At 38.3% G+C, this 22,142-nt stretch overlaps 2 protein-coding genes and 1 non-coding gene across 9 annotated transcripts in view; 2 read left to right on the top strand and 1 right to left on the bottom strand.

The window, feature by feature from the left end:
* The window catches only part of LOC109103481 (F-box/LRR-repeat protein 7), a 32,719-nt gene extending 27,651 nt beyond the window's left edge, over positions 1-5,068 (top strand). For 2 of the 4 annotated variants that reach the window (XM_042772614.1, XM_042772620.1), the window contains exon 3: positions 2,911-5,068. In XM_042772614.1, the coding sequence (XP_042628548.1) occupies positions 2,911-3,647 (737 nt within the window). In that variant the 3' untranslated portion in view covers positions 3,648-5,068. The remainder of the gene's footprint in view (positions 1-2,910) is intronic. The other 2 variants (XM_042772605.1, XM_042772599.1) reach the window with 1 other exon arrangement.
* A 2,514-nt stretch (positions 5,069-7,582) lies between these two features.
* On the top strand, positions 7,583-7,655 carry trnak-cuu. The gene has a single exon. It is a non-coding gene; the product is annotated as a tRNA-Lys (tRNA).
* Positions 7,656-17,528: 9,873 nt separating this feature from the next.
* The window catches only part of LOC109103484 (chromodomain-helicase-DNA-binding protein 7-like), a 68,726-nt gene continuing 64,112 nt past the window's right edge, over positions 17,529-22,142 (bottom strand). For 3 of the 4 annotated variants that reach the window (XM_042772578.1, XM_042772571.1, XM_042772585.1), the window contains 6 exons: positions 21,875-22,102; positions 21,329-21,727; positions 21,020-21,217; positions 20,792-20,926; positions 20,596-20,700; positions 17,529-19,570 (listed from right to left, as the gene is read on the bottom strand). In XM_042772578.1, coding sequence (XP_042628512.1) covers positions 18,572-19,570; positions 20,596-20,700; positions 20,792-20,926; positions 21,020-21,217; positions 21,329-21,727; positions 21,875-22,102 — 2,064 coding nt within the window. In that variant the 3' untranslated portion in view covers positions 17,529-18,571. Of the gene's footprint in view, positions 19,571-20,595; positions 20,701-20,791; positions 20,929-21,019; positions 21,218-21,328; positions 21,728-21,874; positions 22,103-22,142 lie in introns of those variants that run through there. The other variant, XM_042772581.1, reaches the window with a different exon arrangement.

Here is a 22,142-nt window from a genome sequence, read left to right as displayed (position 1 = left end):
TAGTTTAAAGCTGAAATGTGCATTTTTTGTTAAAATACTTTCTCCTATGCCAGCTTAACATGCAGAGACAATATAAGTAAAAAAAAATAAAAATTGAAATTTTTTTTGAAGAAAAAAGTATTATGCAAGAGCGCAACTATTTCTCAAATAAGAAAAAAACTAAGGGTACTCCAGAAAGATACAAAAATATATCAGTGGATATATAATATTTATATAATATGTATATTATGACCTTATGTGAGAGCATAATTATATTACAGGTGTATATATATATATATATATATATATATATATATATATATAAAAACATTATTAGAGGGGCTACATCTTTAAAAACACCAATGTGTGACAGCTTTTTAATGTTAAAATCTATATGAGTGCCTGGAGGTGAAAGTATGCAAGGAGATATCAACTAATATATTAAAACAAACAAAAACAAAACAAAACAAAACAAAACAAACATGTATATTAATATATTAATTCCAAAGTTTATATTTGTTATATTATATTTATATTATATGAATTTAAATAATTAACAATATTTTAAATCTATATTAAAATGTAATATAATTGCTTAAGGGTAATCCATTAAATATTGTAGACAGAACTAGAGTAACCTTTTATTTATAAATATAATTACATTATATATATATAACTATATATGGATTGTATAAAATATAATTAATATTTATTATTTGTGCTATTCATTGTGGGTATAGAAAAGAATCACTCCCCTTTAAAACAATCAAATTTTGTTGCTTTGCAGCCTGAAATGAAGACGGACACAGTTTTTGTTTTATCCAGCTGTATTTACTCAGGGTAACTTATAACTTCCAAGTGAAAGATATCTTAATGGTAGGTTTTGGCAAACCTCAGTCGTGAGTGCATGTGGCCTTTCTTGATGAGTGGCTTTTTTTTCTTGCAACCATCCCATACAAGCCACATTTGTGGAGAATGTGTGATATTGTTGTCACACACAAAATGACCAGTCTTTGTCATAAATTCCTGCAACTGCTTCAGAGTTGCTGTAGGCCTCTCGGTAGCCTCTCTGACCAGTTTCCTCCTGACACTTTCATCCAGTTTACAGCGACAACCTGATCCAGTGAGGGTCTGTGTTGTACCAAATACCTTCCTCTTTTTTAATTATAGACTTCACTGTGCTTCTAGGCATTGATAAAGCCTTGTTTGCTTCAGTAGCACTACCAAGGACTGAGATGCTCCAGGAAAGCTCTTTTCATGCTGAGCTAATCAAAATGACCACAGCTGATCACAGCTGAAAGTCAAGTAGCTGCGAAGGATCAATAACTAAACAACGCAGACAAACTTCAAAAAAAAAAGTAGCTGTCTCTCATTTCGAAGACTGCATACGTCATCGAGGCTGTCTCATTTCAGAAAAGCAAGTACGACACTCCGAATGCAACCTTCTTTCACAGGAATTCGGAGGATGCATGAGGTGTATCTTTCGCTGCTACAGATAACCCACATTTTCTTTGCGTCGCCGTATATACCAGTTATTTATTTTTAAAAAAAGGCCGGCGCCAGCAGATGTAGCATTACACACAAGCGAATATATAGTGTTTAAATATAAGTATTTTCAAGTTCTTCTTTTTTAAGTTGTATTAACTCAGTTGGTATGTGGTAAACAGGATTACAAGTGTTTAGTGATTTTTATATGTTGAGAACAGTGCTTTGCTAGGAAGGCGAGAAATTGTTCATTTGTTTAACCCTCTGGTATAGTACATTTAACTAGTGTGAGAGCGCAATTACACTATAAATGTGTTGGCATAGCAACGTGATACTTCCTGTTTCCTTTTCCACCCATCCTACAAAGGCCATCTCGTTTAATTCTGGGTTGAGGACACTCCAGAGGATGCAGCCTTCAAAATGAGACACAGCGAGTGATCCTGTTTTTTTTTTTTTTTGTCTGACATGTTGGTGTTATATCTTTCACATGGATTTTATAAGTTGCACTGAGTAAATACAGCTGGATAAAAAAAACTTTGTCCGTCTTCATTTCAGGCTACAAAGAAACAAAATGTAATTATTTTAAAGGGGGTGATTCTTTTCTATACCCACTGTAATATTCTAATGCTAGAAGCAGATAAATTGCACACTTCAAATACAAAGTTTTGGTTAAATGTTTCAAATGAGGTTTTGAATATTACATATTGTGTGTGCAGTTAAAACAGTCCAGATTAAGTTTTAGGGGCTGTTTACAACCAAAAATGGGAAACTTTTTATGCATTTTGACTGTTCGTTTTAATGACAACAGCGTTTTGGGGACTGAAAACACACATTTTTAAAAAAAAAGGGGTTTCAAAGTGCAAGTTTTTGAAAACGCCACCATTATTGTTTCCATGTAAACACCCAATACAGGAATATTTGAAAACGGTGATGTCATGCGCGTGCATAGTACGTGTTAGGTTTTTTTTTTTTTGTAATATGTGCTAGGTATGTAGACATTTTAAAGGCAAGCGCGAACAAACATACACAACAATGGAGGAGTACATGGTACTGTTGTTGCTGCTCAAGAGTTTGCTAATGCTTCTTCAGAAAACTGTGGATTTACTTCACCAATATAACCAAAGTCCCTTTAAGACTTTAAGAGTATTCTGTAGTCTTTGATGTAACAACCAACAGTGGAGACGCATCATATATAACATATAATCCTCACTTCCCTACAGGTACTGTTTACTAACAAGGTGTTAGCGCCAACTACTGGCCTGGCATATGTAACGCAGTGTTTTTGACTGTTTTCGCTTATACGTGTAAACGCGGATTGTTTTGAAAACGTTGTCGTGTATACGTGAAACTTTTTAAAAACGCAAGGGAAAATGTTTTTGACTACTGTAAATCGTATAGCCTTATTCAGTTAATATTCTTCTATAATTCTGTCTTTGCTCTCTGCAGGGTGCTCTAAGGTGACCTGCATCAGCCTGACACAGGACGTGTCCGTCAAACTCTCCCCTCTTCATGGGCAGCAGATCTCCATCCGCTATCTTGACATGACTGACTGTTTTGCTTTGGAAGACGAAGGCCTGCACACCATTGCTGCCCACTGCACTCAGCTCACCCACCTCTACCTGCGGCGCTGCGTGCGCCTGACTGACGAAGGCCTGCGCTTCTTAGTCATCTACTGCCCGTCCGTGCGGGAGCTCAGTGTCAGCGACTGCCGCTTCATCAGTGACTTTGGCCTGCGGGAGATTGCTAAACTAGAGGGCCGCCTGCGCTACCTTAGCATAGCGCACTGCGGCCGCATCACAGACGTGGGTGTGCGTTACATAGCTAAATACTGCAACAGACTGCGTTACCTGAACGCTCGTGGCTGCGAGGGACTGACAGACCACGGCGTCGAGCACCTTGCCAAGAACTGCCTCAAGCTCAAGTCCCTGGACATTGGGAAGTGCCCGTTGGTGTCAGACGCCGGCCTGGAGCAGCTTGCACTAAACTCATTCAACCTAAAGAGACTGAGTCTGAAGTCGTGCGAGAGCATCACGGGCCGTGGGCTGCAGGTGGTGGCGGCAAACTGCTTCGACCTTCAGCTGCTGAATGTACAGGACTGTGACGTGCCACTGGAGGCGCTGCGCTTTGTCAAACGTCATTGTAAACGCTGCGTCATTGAACACACCAATCCAGCCTTTTTCTGAGAGCTGCACTCATTGGATTGTGTGGACGGATTTGAGAAGATAATCTCATTTGACCGGGGCCGGTGACGTATCTTCTAGACAACACATCGGAGATCTGCACTGCTGCACCTCTGTATTTAATTTGCATGGTTGGGAGAAATCTTAACTTTTTTTTAATCCATTTATTTATATTTTTATTCACTTATATATTTTTGATTACTCATCTTGTCTATGTCAGATTGTATTACGTGTAACATGTACATTTCATCATGAATGCAAGTTGTTGACGCATAGAGGATTACATGATGTGACGTTAACCAGAAATTAAACTAGACACATTTTGCAGGAGTACGGTGGTCCACATTTCAGTTTTTTATTGTTTACATTTGATATCTCTGTTATGAATTTGTTTCATCATGTAAGCCTTGTAATTGCTTGGTTTCTATCATGGTTTCATTGCCCAGGAATATTACCAAACAGTGCCATTTTGCTGTGACGTTCACCTTTGTAATGGTCAATAAGGCTTTTTCAGGTGTTTAACGAATGGAAGACCACAGTGGAATAAAGCGGTCTAAGCCATATTAAACAAAATCATGATGTCTGCTTTTATGTAGCTAACCTGCATTAGCCAGTTTCAGGATTGAGAAAACAGAGCAAAATATGCAATTCATAGTTTTCACGTGAAGTCACACCCTCACAGGAACGCCCACCTGGAGGCCAAAAAGAGGATTTCCTCCACTGGCCGCAAGTTATTTTTATGAGGTTTGCATTAAGTAGTAATACAGTAAGACAGTGATATTAAAATACACATTGATGCATACTTTGTACAGGCAAACAGATGAACCCTGAATATACAAGCAATGCATAAAAAAATGTTTCCACGGAAAAACCATTATAAAGAAAACAACCATTTAGCTCATTACTTTCATATTCTTGCCTGTATAAAGTATGCATCATCAATAATGTGTATACTGAATTTGATCTATTAATAAAACTGTTTTAATACATTAAGGCACTTTAAGTTTTTTTCACATTAAACGTTTTAGAATGTCCTGCGGTTGTTAGTGATTGAAATATTGTGGCGGGTGCTTATATGGATTGCTTATATGGATTGCAAATGGCCAAAACTTGCATTTCGTTCACATATCTTAGTTTTATTCTTTTGAGAGGTGATCTAAATATTTGTGGATTGGAAGCAGATGAAAAATTGACAGGCTTGTGCTGCAGTTCTATGGATGTTTGGCCCTCCACGACTTCGAGCCAGTCACATGACTGAAAACTATGAATTATAGTGCTTGTCAACCTGTGGGCTGCAGCCTCCTAAAGGACCAGGGACGTTCTGCAGGATGCTTTTGAATTTTTCTTTTCTGTAAATGAGATAAATTAGTCAAAATAAAATAGCACAATTTCTTATTTATAAATTGATATATTGTTATATTATATTAATATAGTATGTGGGCTGTGGACAATTTTAAAAGAAAGAAAGAAAGATAACACTAGACAGAAAGCATTTTTTTTCATTGTGCATTATTGATCAGTATGTTAATGTATAATGAAACATTTCAAACAAACGTGACTTTATGTTAATCTGTTTTAGCTATCATTTAGATGCTAACCGACACCTTGGTCAATTGCCACAGCTAGCTGGCTAGGCAGCTGTGAGAAAATAAAGGGAAATGTAATCAGATTCATTTGAGTCTGACTCAATTTCCCAGTGATAAAACAGCAGAGAACAGCAGCACAGTCCAGTGTAATATTACATCCCAGAGCAGCAGCGCAGGCCAGGCTAACAGACAATATACCGCTGATTAACATCACAGCAGGACAGAGAACTGAGTTTCCCAAACTGTTAGGGAAATTTGAATAACTGTTTCAGTGTCTTCTACAGGAACGTAGGATGTTTTGTATGGAAAAATTGTGTCACTGTGGTTATGCTAATTCTTCACAGTTACTGACAAGGGATTGCAGAGTTAAATTCAGAGATACTTTAAAGGACAATAATAGTTTTACTATTCAGAACATCTTACATTACAAACACAACAGATGCTACATGGACCAGTACGCCTTACCAAATAACTCAAAGATTCAAATGACAGAACTGTATTTTGCATTACATCCGTAAAAAACACAGACCTGCTTATCATCTGAAACTGCGGGACTAACTTCCCATTTGAGACTTCGGGCCTGAATGCTGTCACTCTGGAAACATGACCAGATTTTTAAGATGGAAACATTATAGTTCAGTGGTCAAAATATTATTGAAATCTCAATTGCTATTATCTAATTAAAAAATGGGGACAATACATTTTTATATGTTTTTCTTTTTTAATTGTTTTGGGTTCTAAAATTGTGGGTACTATTATGAAAAATAGTAAACACTGCAACTAGCAAACAAATCAAAACAGATTATATTACAGCATAATTGAAACGTTACAAAAGCATAATGACTTTACAAAAAAAAATAGATGTGAGAACATATGATTAATTAATATTTTAACACCAATTGTAATTTACATTTTTCGTTTTTCTGTTATTATTATTACAACTTCTTAATGTTTGAAATGTTATTTTATTTTTGTGCTTTTTGGAAATATAGCTATCCCTAATTAGACAAATTATTTTACATTTTAAGCTCATTTTGAGCCCAAAGGATGTGCATTCTGCATATGTAATTGTTTAGTTGATAATTTTATATATATATATATATATATATATATATATATATATATATATATATATATATATATATATATATATATATATATATATATATATTATTTATTATTATTATTATTATTATTATATTATTATTATTATATTAGTAATATATTTGGGTATATATTAGTAATAATAGTAATATATATATATATATATATATATTATATATTATAATAATATATTATAATAGTGCTCTGCTCTGGTCCAGGTTATGTTCTTCAGGTAATGTGACTTGCAGCTCCCTCTGTTGGTGATAATAATCACCACACGATTGCTCTGATAATGTATGTCGGTTGGGCTTTTTGCCGTGTATTTGCGCGGTGTTTTGAATGTGCTGTAAAAACTGGAACATCTCGGGCACAGCCTGGGGCAGGACACCAAAATCCGGGGCTATCCTCGGAAGACGGGACGTCTGAAAGGCGCTGCAGGCCTGAATACTGCTGTCTGCAGTTCTGCAGAACTAACTTCTAGGTAATATAATTATTAAAACAGAAATTACTATTGAGGAAAAATAACTATATTTATATATTTTTGTTTTCGTGAAAAAAGTACTCCTATTGTGAAATGATGATCATATCGCTCACAACAGCATACTTAATGTGTTTAATAATATAATTGAAAGTGAAATTTTTCAGCATTGGAATTTTGTTGCAAACATTTTTATATGCAAACGCAACGTTCACACTAACATTACCTTAAACTGCAGCTTTGTATGGATTAATAAATAAAAACAAACTATTTTAAGTTATGACCTCTATTATTCAGTAACTTTTTGCCCTGGTATCTGTTCAGTACTGGTACAGAGATATTTTAATCAACACCATTTAGGCTGCTGAGGTCTATTCCTTATACACTAAAAGATATAGGCATCAAACGATGACACATAATTTTTATTGATATGCAGATTAGGCGTCCAGGCAACTACACAGAGATAAAAGAGAAACTAAAAATACATTACAAAAGTCGTCGAGTCATACTAGACTAGATAAATGAGACGAGACATTTAACTTACTGGTGTGAGGTTTGGGCACCACCTGCTGTCTTGACATGTTAAATTCACCGAAAAGCTAGCGGAGAAAAATAATAATAATAATGAAAACAAATACATAGAGTGGACAGGTGTATGCATATTTAATATTGTGGCAGTTTTAGTTTGAGTCATTTACTTTCAAAATATCCCCGTATTTTGGTTGTGTATCACTAGTTTTTATTGTGTATTTTACACCTGATTTCCATCAGCCCGGCTAGCTCAGTCGGTAGAGCATGAGACTCTTAATCTCAGGGTCGTGGGTTCGAGCCCCACGTTGGGCGCATATGTTTTTCACTTCACAGAGGGTTACAACGGATCTCCGTTTTCCTCCATTTAATTCCCATTCAACACATTAAGTATCTCTTTATGAAGTATTAATAACTAATAATAAATATAGCTTTATTAAATATTATAGGGCCTATTGACAGTAACCAGGGTAGGACATCTCACATCCCTCCAGCATGTCCTGGTCCAAAAAATCTATAGGGTAGTAGAAATTTAATATCAGTAGATAATATTAGGGGGAAAAAATGGAACATTATGAACTTTACAATTTATAAACAGAACAACATCTTGTTCAACCAACAGGGGGCAGTTCTGGTAAACAAGTACGTATACTGTATTTGGTCAGGCTTTCTCTCTAATGACAGATTTTGGACTGAAAACGTTTCAGATGTTTTTAAAAAGGTTAAGGCATGTGGAGCATTCAGAGCACAATTCTCTACTATACTTTGCTTTTCAGTTCAAAGTTGTTTTTCTTTCTGTCTTTTTTCCCGGAAGTTTCATTTTCATTCTCACTTTCTCTGAGTGAAATTCAAAAGAGTCATTGCATATATTTTTTTATTTATTCTGTTGACAGCCCTAATTTTTATTAGTAAGAAATGTGGATATAGTTTTGTGAATTAAGTGAAATAATTATTTCAATTATTATATATTTAAAATATAATTATTTCACTTATTTGTGAAAGAAGTTCCTCTCTGTCAAAAAGGGTGTTGTAGGCATCTTTGATGTCTCTGATGAGATCTGTTTTACTGTTATTGACAATATTGACACATTGTTCATGAAAGGTGGGAAGTAAATGAAATCTGTATGAGCAGGAACATTTGTTTGTGAGGATGTTACCCTGGGCCCTTCTGGCTGTGGATAAGACACAATGTTTTGAGGTAGAGTCTAGGTTTGGGTTTTGCAACAGATACCTGCGATTCCAGTCCATGGGTTTTGCTCTACTTAATTTATGCATGCCTAGCCAAATCTGTGTCAGTGGAACAAGTATGTGCACACAGCTCTTATGGACTCAGGGTGGACTGGAGATCAGGCAGTTATCATGAGCTATGGAATAATGAATATGACTGTCAGACTGATAATATATCTATATATCTATATGTAGATCTACTATATCTATATCTATATCTATCTATCTATCTATATGATATATATATCTATCATATATATATATATCTATAATTATATATATATGATATTTGTAAAAATCCCTCAAAATCAAGATTATTCTATCAATATAGACTTATCTGTGTGAGATATTTCAATCTAACTGGAGATATATCATGAGCTATGGAATAAAAATATGACTGTAGACTGAGGGATTTTGATTGTATATCAATATATATCTTATATATCTATATCTATCTACTAGCTACTATCTATCTATATCTATATATATATATATATATATATATATATATATATGACTGGCTGAAAACAGTTTGTAAAAATTCCCTAAAATCAAGATAAACATAAATCAGTTCCAGTCAGTAAAACTGAGACTCTGTGATATATTTTCAACACAGCATACAGTAGGCCTAGCTATAGTCTAAATTGTATGTTGTGTTGTGAATTACACAGCAAATAAGATTGTTTGCTAGGAATTCACCATTTCTTTTTTAGATGACAATGCTGAATTGTAATTCAAAATAAAGGTTATGTGAAAAATGTCAGTCAGATTTTGTCTTACCAAAAATGTCAACTGACAATAGCTAATAACAACATTGGCAATTATTCTGCTAGACATGCTAGATAACAGAGATGATCTAAACAAAGGCACTGATATTATTCCCAAATAAATCAAATTAAGCACAAATTTCAGCATTACATGGAAGAAAGAAACTTGAAAATAAGGTCCTTTTTGTCCCTCAGAAGAGAGGATGTGATATAGGTTTGAACGCCATAAGCTAAATAAAAACTAAATTTTCATGTTATTAATTTAACGTACTAAATTATGTTGTTATATAATGGTTCATTCTTAAATTTAAACCAAAGCCATTAAATAAATTGGATGACTTTTTACACTGCTATTAAAAAAAATTGAATTATTGTAGAGGCATTTTTTTTTTACCTCGTTAGCGCCAAATCTGATTAATATAAATAATAAAAGTACTTACAACACATTTTACTTTTATCCGGCCATGCATTTTTTTTCACTAGTTACAAAATAATGAGATCCAAACAAAGAAATGTCCTGTATAAAACTTGAACATTTGGTTCACTACATGTATGCACTACATTTAATTTCCAGCAGAGGTCCCTCCAACAACGACTCTAAATCTGACTGACCATGTGCTTCCTGTTGCTCGACAGTTTCATCTGTCCTAAAGTGTGTTTTCAGACGTTTTTTCTTGATCATGGAGGAAACTCCTCAGCCTGGCTCTGTTCAGATTTACTAGTAAGGAAAAACAACAAATATTTAAGCAAGGATACATATAAGCATGCAAAAAATGCATATTAACTCACAGCGCAAGCCTACAAGTCTGATTTTGACACTTAACTATAAATGTGTGATAGATCAGTTTTCATACCTACATGTGATTTTTATCATGTGAGCCTGGCCTTCTGTGTGATCTACCCTGTCAACACTTTCTGAAAGCAGCTAGGGGCTTATTTTACCACTCAACATGTATAGTAACGGTGAAATGAATTACACAAAAAACTGCCTGAACTTAGAGGGGATCAAATGATGAGAAATAGTCTCTTTGCCCAGATATTACTGTATGAATGAATTCTCTCACAGTGGCCCTAAAACAAATGAGATTACAGAATCACTCTTGACATTTGCATTTGTATCAACATTTTATGGGAGCCTACATTAAGCTTTCACCTTTGTAATTTCTATGCTTTTTAAATATCACTTGGCTTTTATGCCTTCTTTTATCTTGTCAGGCTTCACAGCTTGTCATTTCAGAAACAGAGATCTGCTAAGGAGGACTGTGGCATCAGTGCAGATCCATGAACTGTCCTCCATTAGCCATCAGGACAGGGGGAGGCCGGTGTGGGGGGAGGAGCTCTTTTGTCCTGAGCGGCGTTATGGCTAATCTAAAGGCCTGTGATGGACGCCTCTCTGGCAGCACAGGCCGCTGGACTCCACCCCTGAGAGGAGCGGGGAGGATGGGGGATCGCGTGAGAGGGCACGGGGGGAGGGGCGGAAGGAGGAAGAAGAGGAGGAGGCGAGGGCTGGGGGAGGGGGGGAAGGTCATTAGTCAGCATGGCAAAAAGGAGAACAGCAGGACACAGTGCCACACATTACAGCCCCACCACCTCCTGCATTGTCCTCCCTCACAGGCCAATTGACTGCTGGAGGATCCACCGAGTTAAGTTTCTAATCTCTTGTGAGGGGGCTGGAGCTCCTCTTTTGTCATGGTAATCTAGAGTTTTGGGCAGGTAACACTTGTAAATGAATGAGTCCTTCACCAGAAGAGGAGATGGGAACGTTTGGTTTAAGATCAGGATCGTGTCCAGTCAATTATATGTATTGGAACCCTGTGTCCTTTGCTTCTATCTTTAGACTTCTATGGGCACCCCTGTGTGCGTGACTGCAAAGAGTAAATGCAATATTTTTGCGCCCAGCTCCATCAAAAGTGACCTTTACTGCTCAGCGTGGCATCACAGCAACAGACACCTGCTGTTCCAGTCCTCGAAGAGCCGCTAGGCCATCAAACCACACGTCTCTCGTAGCAGACACCCTCAAAGAACTTCCTTTGTGATTTAGAAAGGTATTTACTACCGTGGTTGTTCTGAAGAGTGCAGTAAAAGGTTAAAAGGAAACTTGATGTGGCATTGTTGACGGTACTGACTAGTGTTTGGATGTTGATTCTTAACCGCCTCAGTAGAGCGTCTATGTGCAGGCAGCAGCCAGAACTCAGGGCACAGACGCAGTCCAGACTCACGGCTGGGTTTGTGTTTCATGCTGATAAGAGATGCAGCTGGAGGGAAACCAGCCTCACTTGGTCAAAGACAACGGCAGAAGATGCCAGAACACAGGAACAGATGAATGGGGTCAAATGCAAAGTAGTAAAAACCAAAGAAAACTACCAAGATGTTTTATTCTAAGAAGTGTATTGCAAGCTTCTCAACAGGATTTGCTTCAGAACCCATATTTTACTTTGGACAAGTGATGGCCCCAAAGCCATTAAAAATAGTGTATTGCATGAAAATAAATGTAAAAAAGTATGTAAAATTAATCATTAAAATATTAATATCGCAATGAGCTACATAAACCATCATTTGCATTAAAATGGCATAGGTTGAAAAACGGACTTTTTATATTATATTGTTTTGACAGTTTGAGTATTAAGTTAAAATTCATAAAGAGATCATAAAAAGAAATCATACGTATTGAGCAGTTTGATCCAAGTGTTCTGAAGAGACACAATTTCTTTATATGATAAGATTTCATTTTTTAAATTCTTGTGTAGTTTTGTTAATGAAATCATTATCACAAGGACGAGGGCTTGTAAACTACCTTTACATATTGGCATCTATTTAATTTGAGCTTCTACTAAATGACAAATGAATTTGCACCAACATATTCTATATTTTGACAAACTTTGACATTAAAGATACGGACATTTAAAACATTAATTAGTCTATTTATGATTCTATCCTCACTATTTATTATTGTAGGGTTAGGTTCATTTTATTATTAGCATTTAGCACAGCATTAGAACAGTCAACCCCCCAGAACCACTGACTTTATGGTCTTGTTTACACTTTCTAATAACAGGACAATTTATCACGCTGAGACTTGGGGATTTAACATAAATTTCTCTCAGAGATGAGAAACTGTCATGTGTTAAGTTATGCATTCCTCTCCTTCACCCCCATTTCAGCAGAAGTTGAGCAAAACATTCTGCCGCAAATCTTCCTGGGCGATCACGCTATAATGAGGGTGTTTGTGTAGCGCACGAGTGTTTCATTTCACAGTGAAATACAGCCCGTCTCTGGGGCCACATAGCTCACAGACACTGACTTTGGGCAACATAGCTTCTGATGAATCATACCTGTGCTAAATAATCAGTCTTCATCTCATCTGTGTGTAAGCACAGACCAGCTAGCAGGATCCTCCGATTAAGATTGGGATTGTCTTTTCTGCATATGCACAGGTGTAAAATATGTTTTGTGGCCATCAGTGTCATTTTTTTTTTTTTACGTTTAAACCTCTAGGATTTTCACCCAAATATGAGAATTATGTCAATATTTACTCAACCTCATGTCGTTCCAAACCTGGCAACGCAGAATCCTTTCTTACATTAAATACAAAATTAGATGTTAGACAAAATGTTCATGCTGCTGTTTTTCACACAAATAAAGGAACAAGAACCAGTTACATATTTGGATATCCATTACTGTAAGTAATATTCGAGAGCTGCAGAGCATATTCTCAATAAGAATTTAAAATTCACACAAAACCTTTTCTCACAAAAAGCTACGATGTGACTTTCAGAAGACTTAGAATATAGTGTTTAAGTAGCCATTCTTTCATGGTGCTTTTAGTCATTTTTGAAACTTGCCAGCTCCTGGTCACAATTAACTTTTGTTGTTTGGAATAGAGCAGCGTGAACATTATAATAAATTTCTCGTTTTGTGATTCCAGCAAGGTTTGGAAGACTCTTTTTAAAAAACTCTTATGGATAGGCTATAAATTGTGTTTACAGTACAGAGTAATTCACAAGCCATATGTGCAATAAAGAGAAGCTTCATCTCTGACAAAGAATAGAAGACATTTGAAAGTTTGTTTCTATCAAGTGCTTTCTTTCTTTTCTTTTTATTTATTTATTTTTCTTTTTGTTTTATTTATTTATTTATTGTCTTAAGACAAAATAAACCAGTGTGCCTGAATGAAACTGAATTGCTTACATTTTCAGACCTTTTTTAATATATTTACAATTCTGCCATTTAGTTCTGATTCCAAACAGCGTATCGAAAACTTTGCCGAAATATTATCAGGGGAAATTATTCTCGGTTTAAGGTCTCCATTGGCAGATGATTTCACTGAGGCACAGAAGTATTACTGGAGCTCGTGTCCCATTAAAAAGGCTCTAGCGCCGCCCCTGTTTCAAACGATATGAGGATGAGTAAATAACATGATTCTGGAGAGCACTATCTCTTTAAAATACAGGCATATTTCTATTTTTATATCCGTCGCTCTTTTCCTCAAGATGCTGTCGGTAGGTTTAAGTCAGGATGACATCTGTTTGCACTACTGAGTGAAAGCGCCGTGCACAAGTGTGTGTGCGCGCAGTTTGAGAACAGGCCAGACGAGCAGTCAGCATGACACTTATCACCCAGTCTGCGATTGATGCTCTGCCTCTCGCCCTCAATGTCACGCACGACACATCCGTCTCCGGGGGAAACAGGAGGTGTGAGAGCGTGTGACAGTTTTAAATCCCCTCAGCCGTAGAGAAGGACATCGGCGCTGCATCTGAAAGAGCCCGGGTACGTCCCTCCCCCGCCTGAGTCACCGGCGCGGGATACTGCGATCAATCACGGAACCAAGACGGTGAGGCACCAGATCGTCAAGGCGACCGCAGATCGCTCTTTATCGGAGAGCCGCAGAGACAGGCCTGGTCAGCTCCAGCTGGAAATGACATGTTTATTGGCTCAGAATAAGAATCAGCTGGCCAGAGCCTGACATTTGAAGAAAACTGTAGTTTTTAGGCTCATTGGCTGGGTGGTTTCGCGGGGGGCCAGAGGGATAGACGCTGTGTAACTCATGCTTTTTGTGACACATCCCCTGGAATCGTGTAAGAGGAAACTGCAGGTCACTGGGCTCACATTCCTGTGCATTAGCTACTAAATCCTCGAAGGCTCTCCGTTGAATATCAAATCAGTTCAGCAGCTGAACGGAGTATATAGTGAACGAATTAACAGACGCAGGACCTCTGCTTCTAGATAAGTGTGCAGAGCCCCAGGCCTCAGAGACACACCTGTCAGGACAGCTAATGAGCGGCTCTCATTAAGGGAGCGTTTACCAATTAGCTGCTTATGTAATAATAATTTTGATTAGTCGCACCTCGATGCCTCGGGTCATTCTTCTGAGAGACCGTACCTGCGTCCCTGAATCAATGGAACATTAATATACTGTCAAAAATGTGATAAATCTTCTGTTTTGTGTTGGAACCATTGGCGGAATCTTCTGTATCTAAATGCAAAAATGTTCATAATTGTTTAAATAAAAGAGACTAATGGGGAAAAAAATCTGAATATTTATCTTGTGACCATCTTTAGACTATTTTAACAAAAGCAACAATAATTGTAATAATAATAATAATTAAGAGTACTTCAAGTACTTATTACAACAAAAAGAAATATGAGCAATATATAAATGCCTAAAATAGTCTGACAGACAACAGTGGCAACAAAATAAAGGCTACATTTTGTAATTTATTTGTAGCTAGTTAGTCTAATTAGCATACCCATACATTTCATTTCAATTTTGTGCGTAAGTACAGTGGAAAATGACATAGGCTGCTTAAACTTAATTATTTCATTTTATGAATGTTAGATTATAGTCCTAGTCATGGTTTTTTGAAAGACATTTAGACACTTTTTATTGAATTAAAAGCAAGCAGTAATGTAACTGAAATTAAAACAACTACTGAAGCTTGAATTTATTTTAAAGAAAAAAGTAAAATTAAATAACCAGTTAACATTCCACGGTGTCAGTGTTGCCAGTTAAGATGTTCTAAAAAGGCTATTTTAAAATACTACATAAACATCAAGGGCTAATACACAGTCATTAACTTGTGATTTTTATCTCTATATTGATATTTTTTTCTGCTCCTCTTCTTTGCATTGCTTCCTGCCTTGTGCCCCTAAAATTTTCGAATTTAGGAATTATACTTTAAGAGCACATAACTGGCAAAACTATTTTAACTGCATGTGCCATGCATAATTAATGCGTTATGATGATGTATTATAATTACATCATGACACAGAAAGTGTTTAAATCAGTCCAACATGACATGTTGTCAAAGCTTATGATTTTTTGTTGATGTCAATTTTATTTTATTCTAACATTATTTTAATCAGTTTGATGATGTGGAATTAGCAACACTGTGATGGATAGTAATGAAATAAATAAATAAATAAATAAAAACAAAAAAAAAGCATCTTATTTTTAACATAAGAGCGAACCAGCAGGCGAAAAGATTAAAGCCGTTAAAAAAAGATTCATGATGCGAATCTCCTGTTCTTCCACATTCCAAAGGTGCTCTGTTGGATTGAGATCTAGTAACTGTGGAGGCCGTCTGAGTCATTATAATGAACTCATTGACATCAGGTTCAAGAAACTAGTTTGTTAAGATATAAGCTTTGTGACATGGCATGGTATCTTGCTGGAAGCAGCCATCAAAAGACGTCTGCCTGTTGCCTTTCTACCAACCACAACCACCACTCCCATCCAACTCTAACCATCAACAACAACAACCACACACACACAGCTCACTCACAATGACTATTCTCCCCTTCAGTCCGCACTCCGTAAACCTCAAACCCTAGAGCTGGATTTGCGTGAAAGTCCCAGTAGATCAGCAGTTTATGCCACACTCACAGGCACTGATTGAAACAACATAGCAAGATGTTACCAAACGAGTTGCTGATATACTGAATATCATTGGAAACTGTTACACTAATACACAAGGGTAGATTTTCTGAGATCAATCACCCTTTTATGTTTTGGCAGTTCAGTGCAGCAGCCGTTGGTCCTCTTTTACACACTACTACAACAGCACATCAGCACATGAGGGAAGCATTCAGTCTGGCCTTCTCGAGAAAAGGCCTCTCCCAAGGGGAAGCTGCCAGCTCTAATCCCAGTGGCCCAGCGTTAGTGAACTGTGCTGTGTTACCATGTTTGACGCTCAGTGGCTAACCACAACCTGCCTCCTCGCCAATGACAGACTTCACACCCAGCAGTCAGTGGTTTGTGAAGGAGGCACGGTGACGGTGGTGACGAGCCCTCTGTGAGTGACTGCGCCATGTGTCAAGATGGCACATAATGACTAGGAACCACAGATTTTCACTGCCACAAAAACCGCGCTGACAACACGAGAACTCGCTCTTCATTAAAAACAGGAAGTGGAGAAATACTATTCAACAAGAACAACAGCAGTTCACCGTTATCTGCTTATAAAGGACAAAGAAAAACATTTCCCACATCCAAAAACTCCATTAACTTACATTAACACTCTTCCAATGCAACAATAAATGGCATCATTTTGACAACTCCGTGCACAAGAACTTCCGTTCCAAATCTCAGACTCTAACTCCTGCCAAGAGCAGCATGCTGGGTGCACACGAGACCTATGGATTTCACGAGCCACTTCATCGGAAAGTGCAATTATGAAAGATGTCTGTCGAGAGAGGGGAAAGCAGCGCTTTGTTCCAGGCGTTAGGCTCATAATGGCTGGCTACTGGAGCGGACAGGGAGCCCCTGCCATGTCCTCTCGTCCTGTCAGAGCACGTTATGTCAGCCGCTCCACAGGACTGATGGTGTTTATGATGGCTAGAGTAAACAGGCCTGTCGGAGCCTCTCTTTCCCTGGCAACCAGGTCATGTAGTGCTACAGAATGAGGCATCTACAAATTGTAAGTAAATATTTAATATTTTAAATTGCATTTAATGGTTTCAAGTGTGAAAAATCAAATACCTTGCACCTAAATTCAACATTGCTCTAGCTGGAACTACATATATTTGGTGCTAATGATTAAAAAAATCCTTACAGTTATTTCTAATAAATCTAATTTGACAGATCAAAGAGATGAAACTTGAAGTGAATGAACAATTCATTCTGTTAGATGGTATAAAAGCTTTGTTGTCGTCAGAGGATGCTGTTTGACATCCCCACAGAGCTACACAAACACTGTTTTGGTTTCCTAGGCGAATATTGTGTCACTTTTATTAAAAGCATCATTACTACAGTTGGCAGAAATTTACAGTTCATCATACATGATGGTTTCAAAAAACAAAAAAAAAACAAAAAAAAAAAAAAAAAAAAGGACACAAAAGGAAATACATTTACAACATTTATGTCTGTAAACTTCAAGGCTAGTTAGAATTGAGGTAATGCTGTTCAGCTTTGTGGCTAAAGTAACAAAAGTCCATTCAAATAGATAAAGGTACCTGATTTTATTCTTACACCAGTGCATTAACATGGATACAATGAGACAATTTGACTGCAGTAATTTCATGTCGCTTTTTCACACTTTCTGGTGTTTAGTCAAAAGAGTAAAATTGAACATTCAAAAGCTGCCTTCGTTATTGCTGTCTCCACAGGTTGAGAGGTCTCCTCACCCGTTTGGATTGTCAGTGTGAGAGACTGGGAACAGTCCGAGTGTAGGCTATGATATGTGAGAACTTCACCTGCTCCTCTGAGCAGAACAGTACAACCAACACCACGATACTTCCTCAGCAGCGGAGAGTGACTTAATGCCGTTAAATTGTACACCACTGAATTTTACGAGATGCTACTCATTGTTACAATATCAACAGTAGAGAGAGAGAGAAAAAAAATGACAACAAAAACCAATAATAATAATACAATAAGAAGAGAGCAGCAGAGCACTATCGGAACGCTTAATTCCTATAATATTTCAGGAAATTTCCATCTCATCTAGAAGGCACTCACACAGTGCCGAAGACTGAAAACAAACAAAAAAAAAAAAACAGAGAAGAACAAAAACACCCTTTTGACATCCGGACAACGGTTCACGTCATCCCTGGCTATGCTAATGGTTACAGTGACAGCTCATTTGATTTCATCTTAATGTTACCTGTCAACAAAAACCAAATGACCAAAGTGTTTTGGATATTGAGTTGCCACGTAAACAACTGGACTAACCATTCTGTCAAAGTTCTGTCTGCGTCTCCTCAGCCCTGGGGAAATGTTAGAAGGCCCGATTCAGTTTTTTAGTCACTCTTGTCATCCTCATCAGCAGGGTCATCCTCCTCATCATCATCGTCCTCATCATCCATTCCACCCTCCATGGAGTCCACTTCCTCTGCCGGCTCTGCCAGGTCATCATCTAGTACTGATGAATCAGCAGTCTTGTTCTGGCTCTCCTCTGAGTCACTGTCTTCAAGTGTGTTGTCAGCAGTTTCCATGTCAGCCGTGGAGGCGTTCTGGTCCTGATTTTTGAGGGGCCCCTTACCGGAATCCTTATCCTCGCCGGTGGCCCCCAAAGCCCCAGACACAGCACTCTGGAGGTCAGCTAGATAAGCTTGGGGGAAGCCTGGAATCCCCAGGCCACCAAGGCTTGGGGGTAAGAACATGGATGGGTAGAAGAGGCCTGGGGCCATGGTGGACAGCAGGAAAGGGTTGAAGGCCAGCGGATTGGTGGACAAGCCGGCGGTGGCGGCAGCAGCATCACCGGTTGCCTCAGCAGACTCCGTCTCATTCGATTTCTCTGCTTCCTTCTCCTCTTTCTCATCTCCTTCATCCTTGGTTTCCTCGTCAGTCTTTGTCTTGGGATTCTCCTCAGATTCGGCCTGTTCTGTGCCAGATGCGCCATTGGTGGCCGTTGCAGCAGCAGCCAGGCTTCCTCCAAACAGACTCCCCAGGCTGAACATGCTGGGGAGGCCACCCATGCCAGGAAGCATGAGAGGCAGCATGGCTGCAGCGTGCTTGGAGTCTGCTCCCCCTCCGAGAGCAGGGGGAAAGCCCATGAGGCCAGCAGCCAGCTGGAGGCTCTGAAGGTTCTGCAGGCCCTGCAGACTGGTCAGGTCCATACTGCCAAACAGCCCATTCATCAGCAAAGGATTAACGCCGGACGTGGAAGCCGCTGCTGAAGCTGCTGCTGTCGCCTTGGCGATCTCAGATTTGGGTCGCCTGCCTCTACGGCGCACACCCTCCTCTCTGACTACTGGTCCAGTCAGAAGACGGTCAAACATGGACTCTGGGAGAAAGCCCTGGAAACAAAAAGAAAACAATTTAAGTATACACAAAGTAAAGTCAGGGGTTATTAAAAGTTTTCTCATGTTTTTAATGAAGTCTATTAGGCTCCATTTATTTAATCAAGATTACAATAAAAACAGTAATCATCAAATACTACAATTTAAAATAGTTTTTTATTTTAAAATATTTCAAAATCTCATTTATTCCTTTGATGGGAAATCTTCAGTCAGTCTTGAGTCACATGATCTTTTAGAAATAAATATTCTGACTTACTGCTCAAAAAAAAAAATTGTACTGAACTCAAACGTTTGAATAGTAATAGTATACATTATAACAACCCTCTACATTGCAAGTAAATCACTGGCATATGCGACTAAATCTTCACTCTGGGTGATTAAATGATTTCTAAAATTAGCCAATAGCTAATAAATTCTCAGATTTTACTCGCTAATATGTGAGTTGGATGTTAAGTGAAATTTTCACACACATATTTATGCATGGTTATTGAGTTTTAATTCTAATTTCTAAAGTTCTATCATTAAATGATATTGATTATCATATTATAATGCTTGACTGACTGATGTTAAGAGTGTACTTTCAAATACTTAAAATGTGCCCTTTTACAAAATAAATAATGTAAAAATTCCTTTTACAAAATAATAATAAAATATATTCTATATATATATATATATATATATATATATATATACACATATACACACATATATATATACATATATACATATACATATACACACACACTTATACACACACATATATATATATACACATACATATACATATACACACACACATACATATATATACATATAGATATATTTTTTAATCAGTCTGGCGAGTAAACTAAAACATTTACTAGCCAATGGCGATTCAATTGCCAAGGTGTCCTTAGAGGGTTGTATAAATATTTTAAAAACAAAGCAATAACCAATTTGATACATGCCAATTACTAAGAGTTTAAATGACCAAATAGTGGCTCAATTGATCTGAATTCACTCAGTTCAAATAAAATACGCACCGATTGCTTCACAATATCCGTCCAGTCAGGGGCGATGGCAAATTCTGGATTTTCAACCAGCCAGCGGGGTAAATCCTTCATTGGAGGGGCCATGGCTCCTCCCATCTGTAGTTATACAAATTATAAACATTACAGCGAGTGTAAAGATTATTTTGTGGGGAATAAACTTAATCCATTCATAAACATTAATACTTGCCTTTCTTCCATTCCTAATGTTAACAACAGGGACTCTCTCCTCTCCAGTCAGCGTATTAATGTCGATCTTGTTGGGATTGCGGCATCTGTGTCTTTTCTGTTTGGGCTTGGCAAACTGAGAGAGGAGGTCCTCATTTTCTAAGAACAAGAACAAGAGAACTCTGTAAGATAAAATGCACAGGACATTCCCACATCAGCCAACAGGGCAGGCACAAAGAACTGCACTCACTGGTACGTATCCAGGCATATCCATAGTGTAAGTGGGGTGCTGTCTCAGCCACTCCCGTAGGTCCTTAGTGCTGGGTCCATCTTCTCCTGTAAGATGGCTTCCCTCTTCTAGGCCTTCAACGGAGGCCTTATGTGCAGGAGATGACATGGGTCTATGTGCCTGCCCATCCACAAAAGCTTTGGTCCCATCGGAATTTTCCTGTAGATGCAAATGAGAAAATGAGAAAAGGAAGTGTTTGTGCTTAAAAGGTAAGAAAATCATGTCAATGAACCACATAAAAATGGCATCACATCCTGACAGGATACGTACTGCATTGAGTTGTCCTCTCTTGTTCCCCATAAAGAGCAGTTCCAACCCCTCCACATTTTTCCTGCGACCTCTCTTTCTCCGGTTGGGGGGTTCAGTGTCAAGTAGAGAGCCGTTGGCTCTTGGTCTAGAGGAAGCGCCTGCTTGCAGCAGCTCCATCTGTGCTTTCAGGGCTGCGGAGGAGGCCATGGCTCCAGGGAAGGCAGAGGAAGAGGTGGACACGCCGTGCAGGGCCTTGGTCAGGTCTATGGCCTGTGCTTGGCCTTCTGCAGCATGGGACTCTCGTAAGTGAGCGACCATCTCCATCAGGTTCCTGCGCTTAGCAGCACGCTCAGCCTCAATTTCCACCTTCCTCCTCCTGCGTCTGCGCTGCCGAGGTACTGACAGGCTCAAAGCATCATCCTGGACAAGAACAACGAAAGGATGTTTAATAAACATAACTATTAAAATCCATTTTATAATATAGAACTACTTAAAAGACAACAGGTGCATTAGCACCCATGGTGAGGCCCAGGGAGCGCAGCAGGCTGGGTTAGAGGCGGGACTTGCCTTGTTGACCTGTGGTGACATCGTGAGGTCCTCACTGCCACTATAGCTGGTTTGACCCACCATTGAGAGATCACCAAGACTCCGCCTCTGCAGGGGGCTGTCCGTTGCCATGGAGCCGTAGCCAGGCAACAGGCCTGGGAAGTCAAAGAAATGCCTCTTGTTGGAAGGCCACTTGCCCTTCATGACCGCTTCACAGATGTTGTCCATACGATTGATCATTACCCTGTCCTAAAGTAAACACAGAAGAGCAGCACAAGTGTGAGTGAGT

This window comes from Cyprinus carpio, chromosome A2 (genome assembly GCF_018340385.1).
Source record: "Cyprinus carpio isolate SPL01 chromosome A2, ASM1834038v1, whole genome shotgun sequence".
NCBI classification, from domain to species: domain Eukaryota; kingdom Metazoa; phylum Chordata; class Actinopteri; order Cypriniformes; family Cyprinidae; genus Cyprinus; species Cyprinus carpio.
This window is presented reverse-complemented; position numbering and strand designations above follow the sequence as displayed.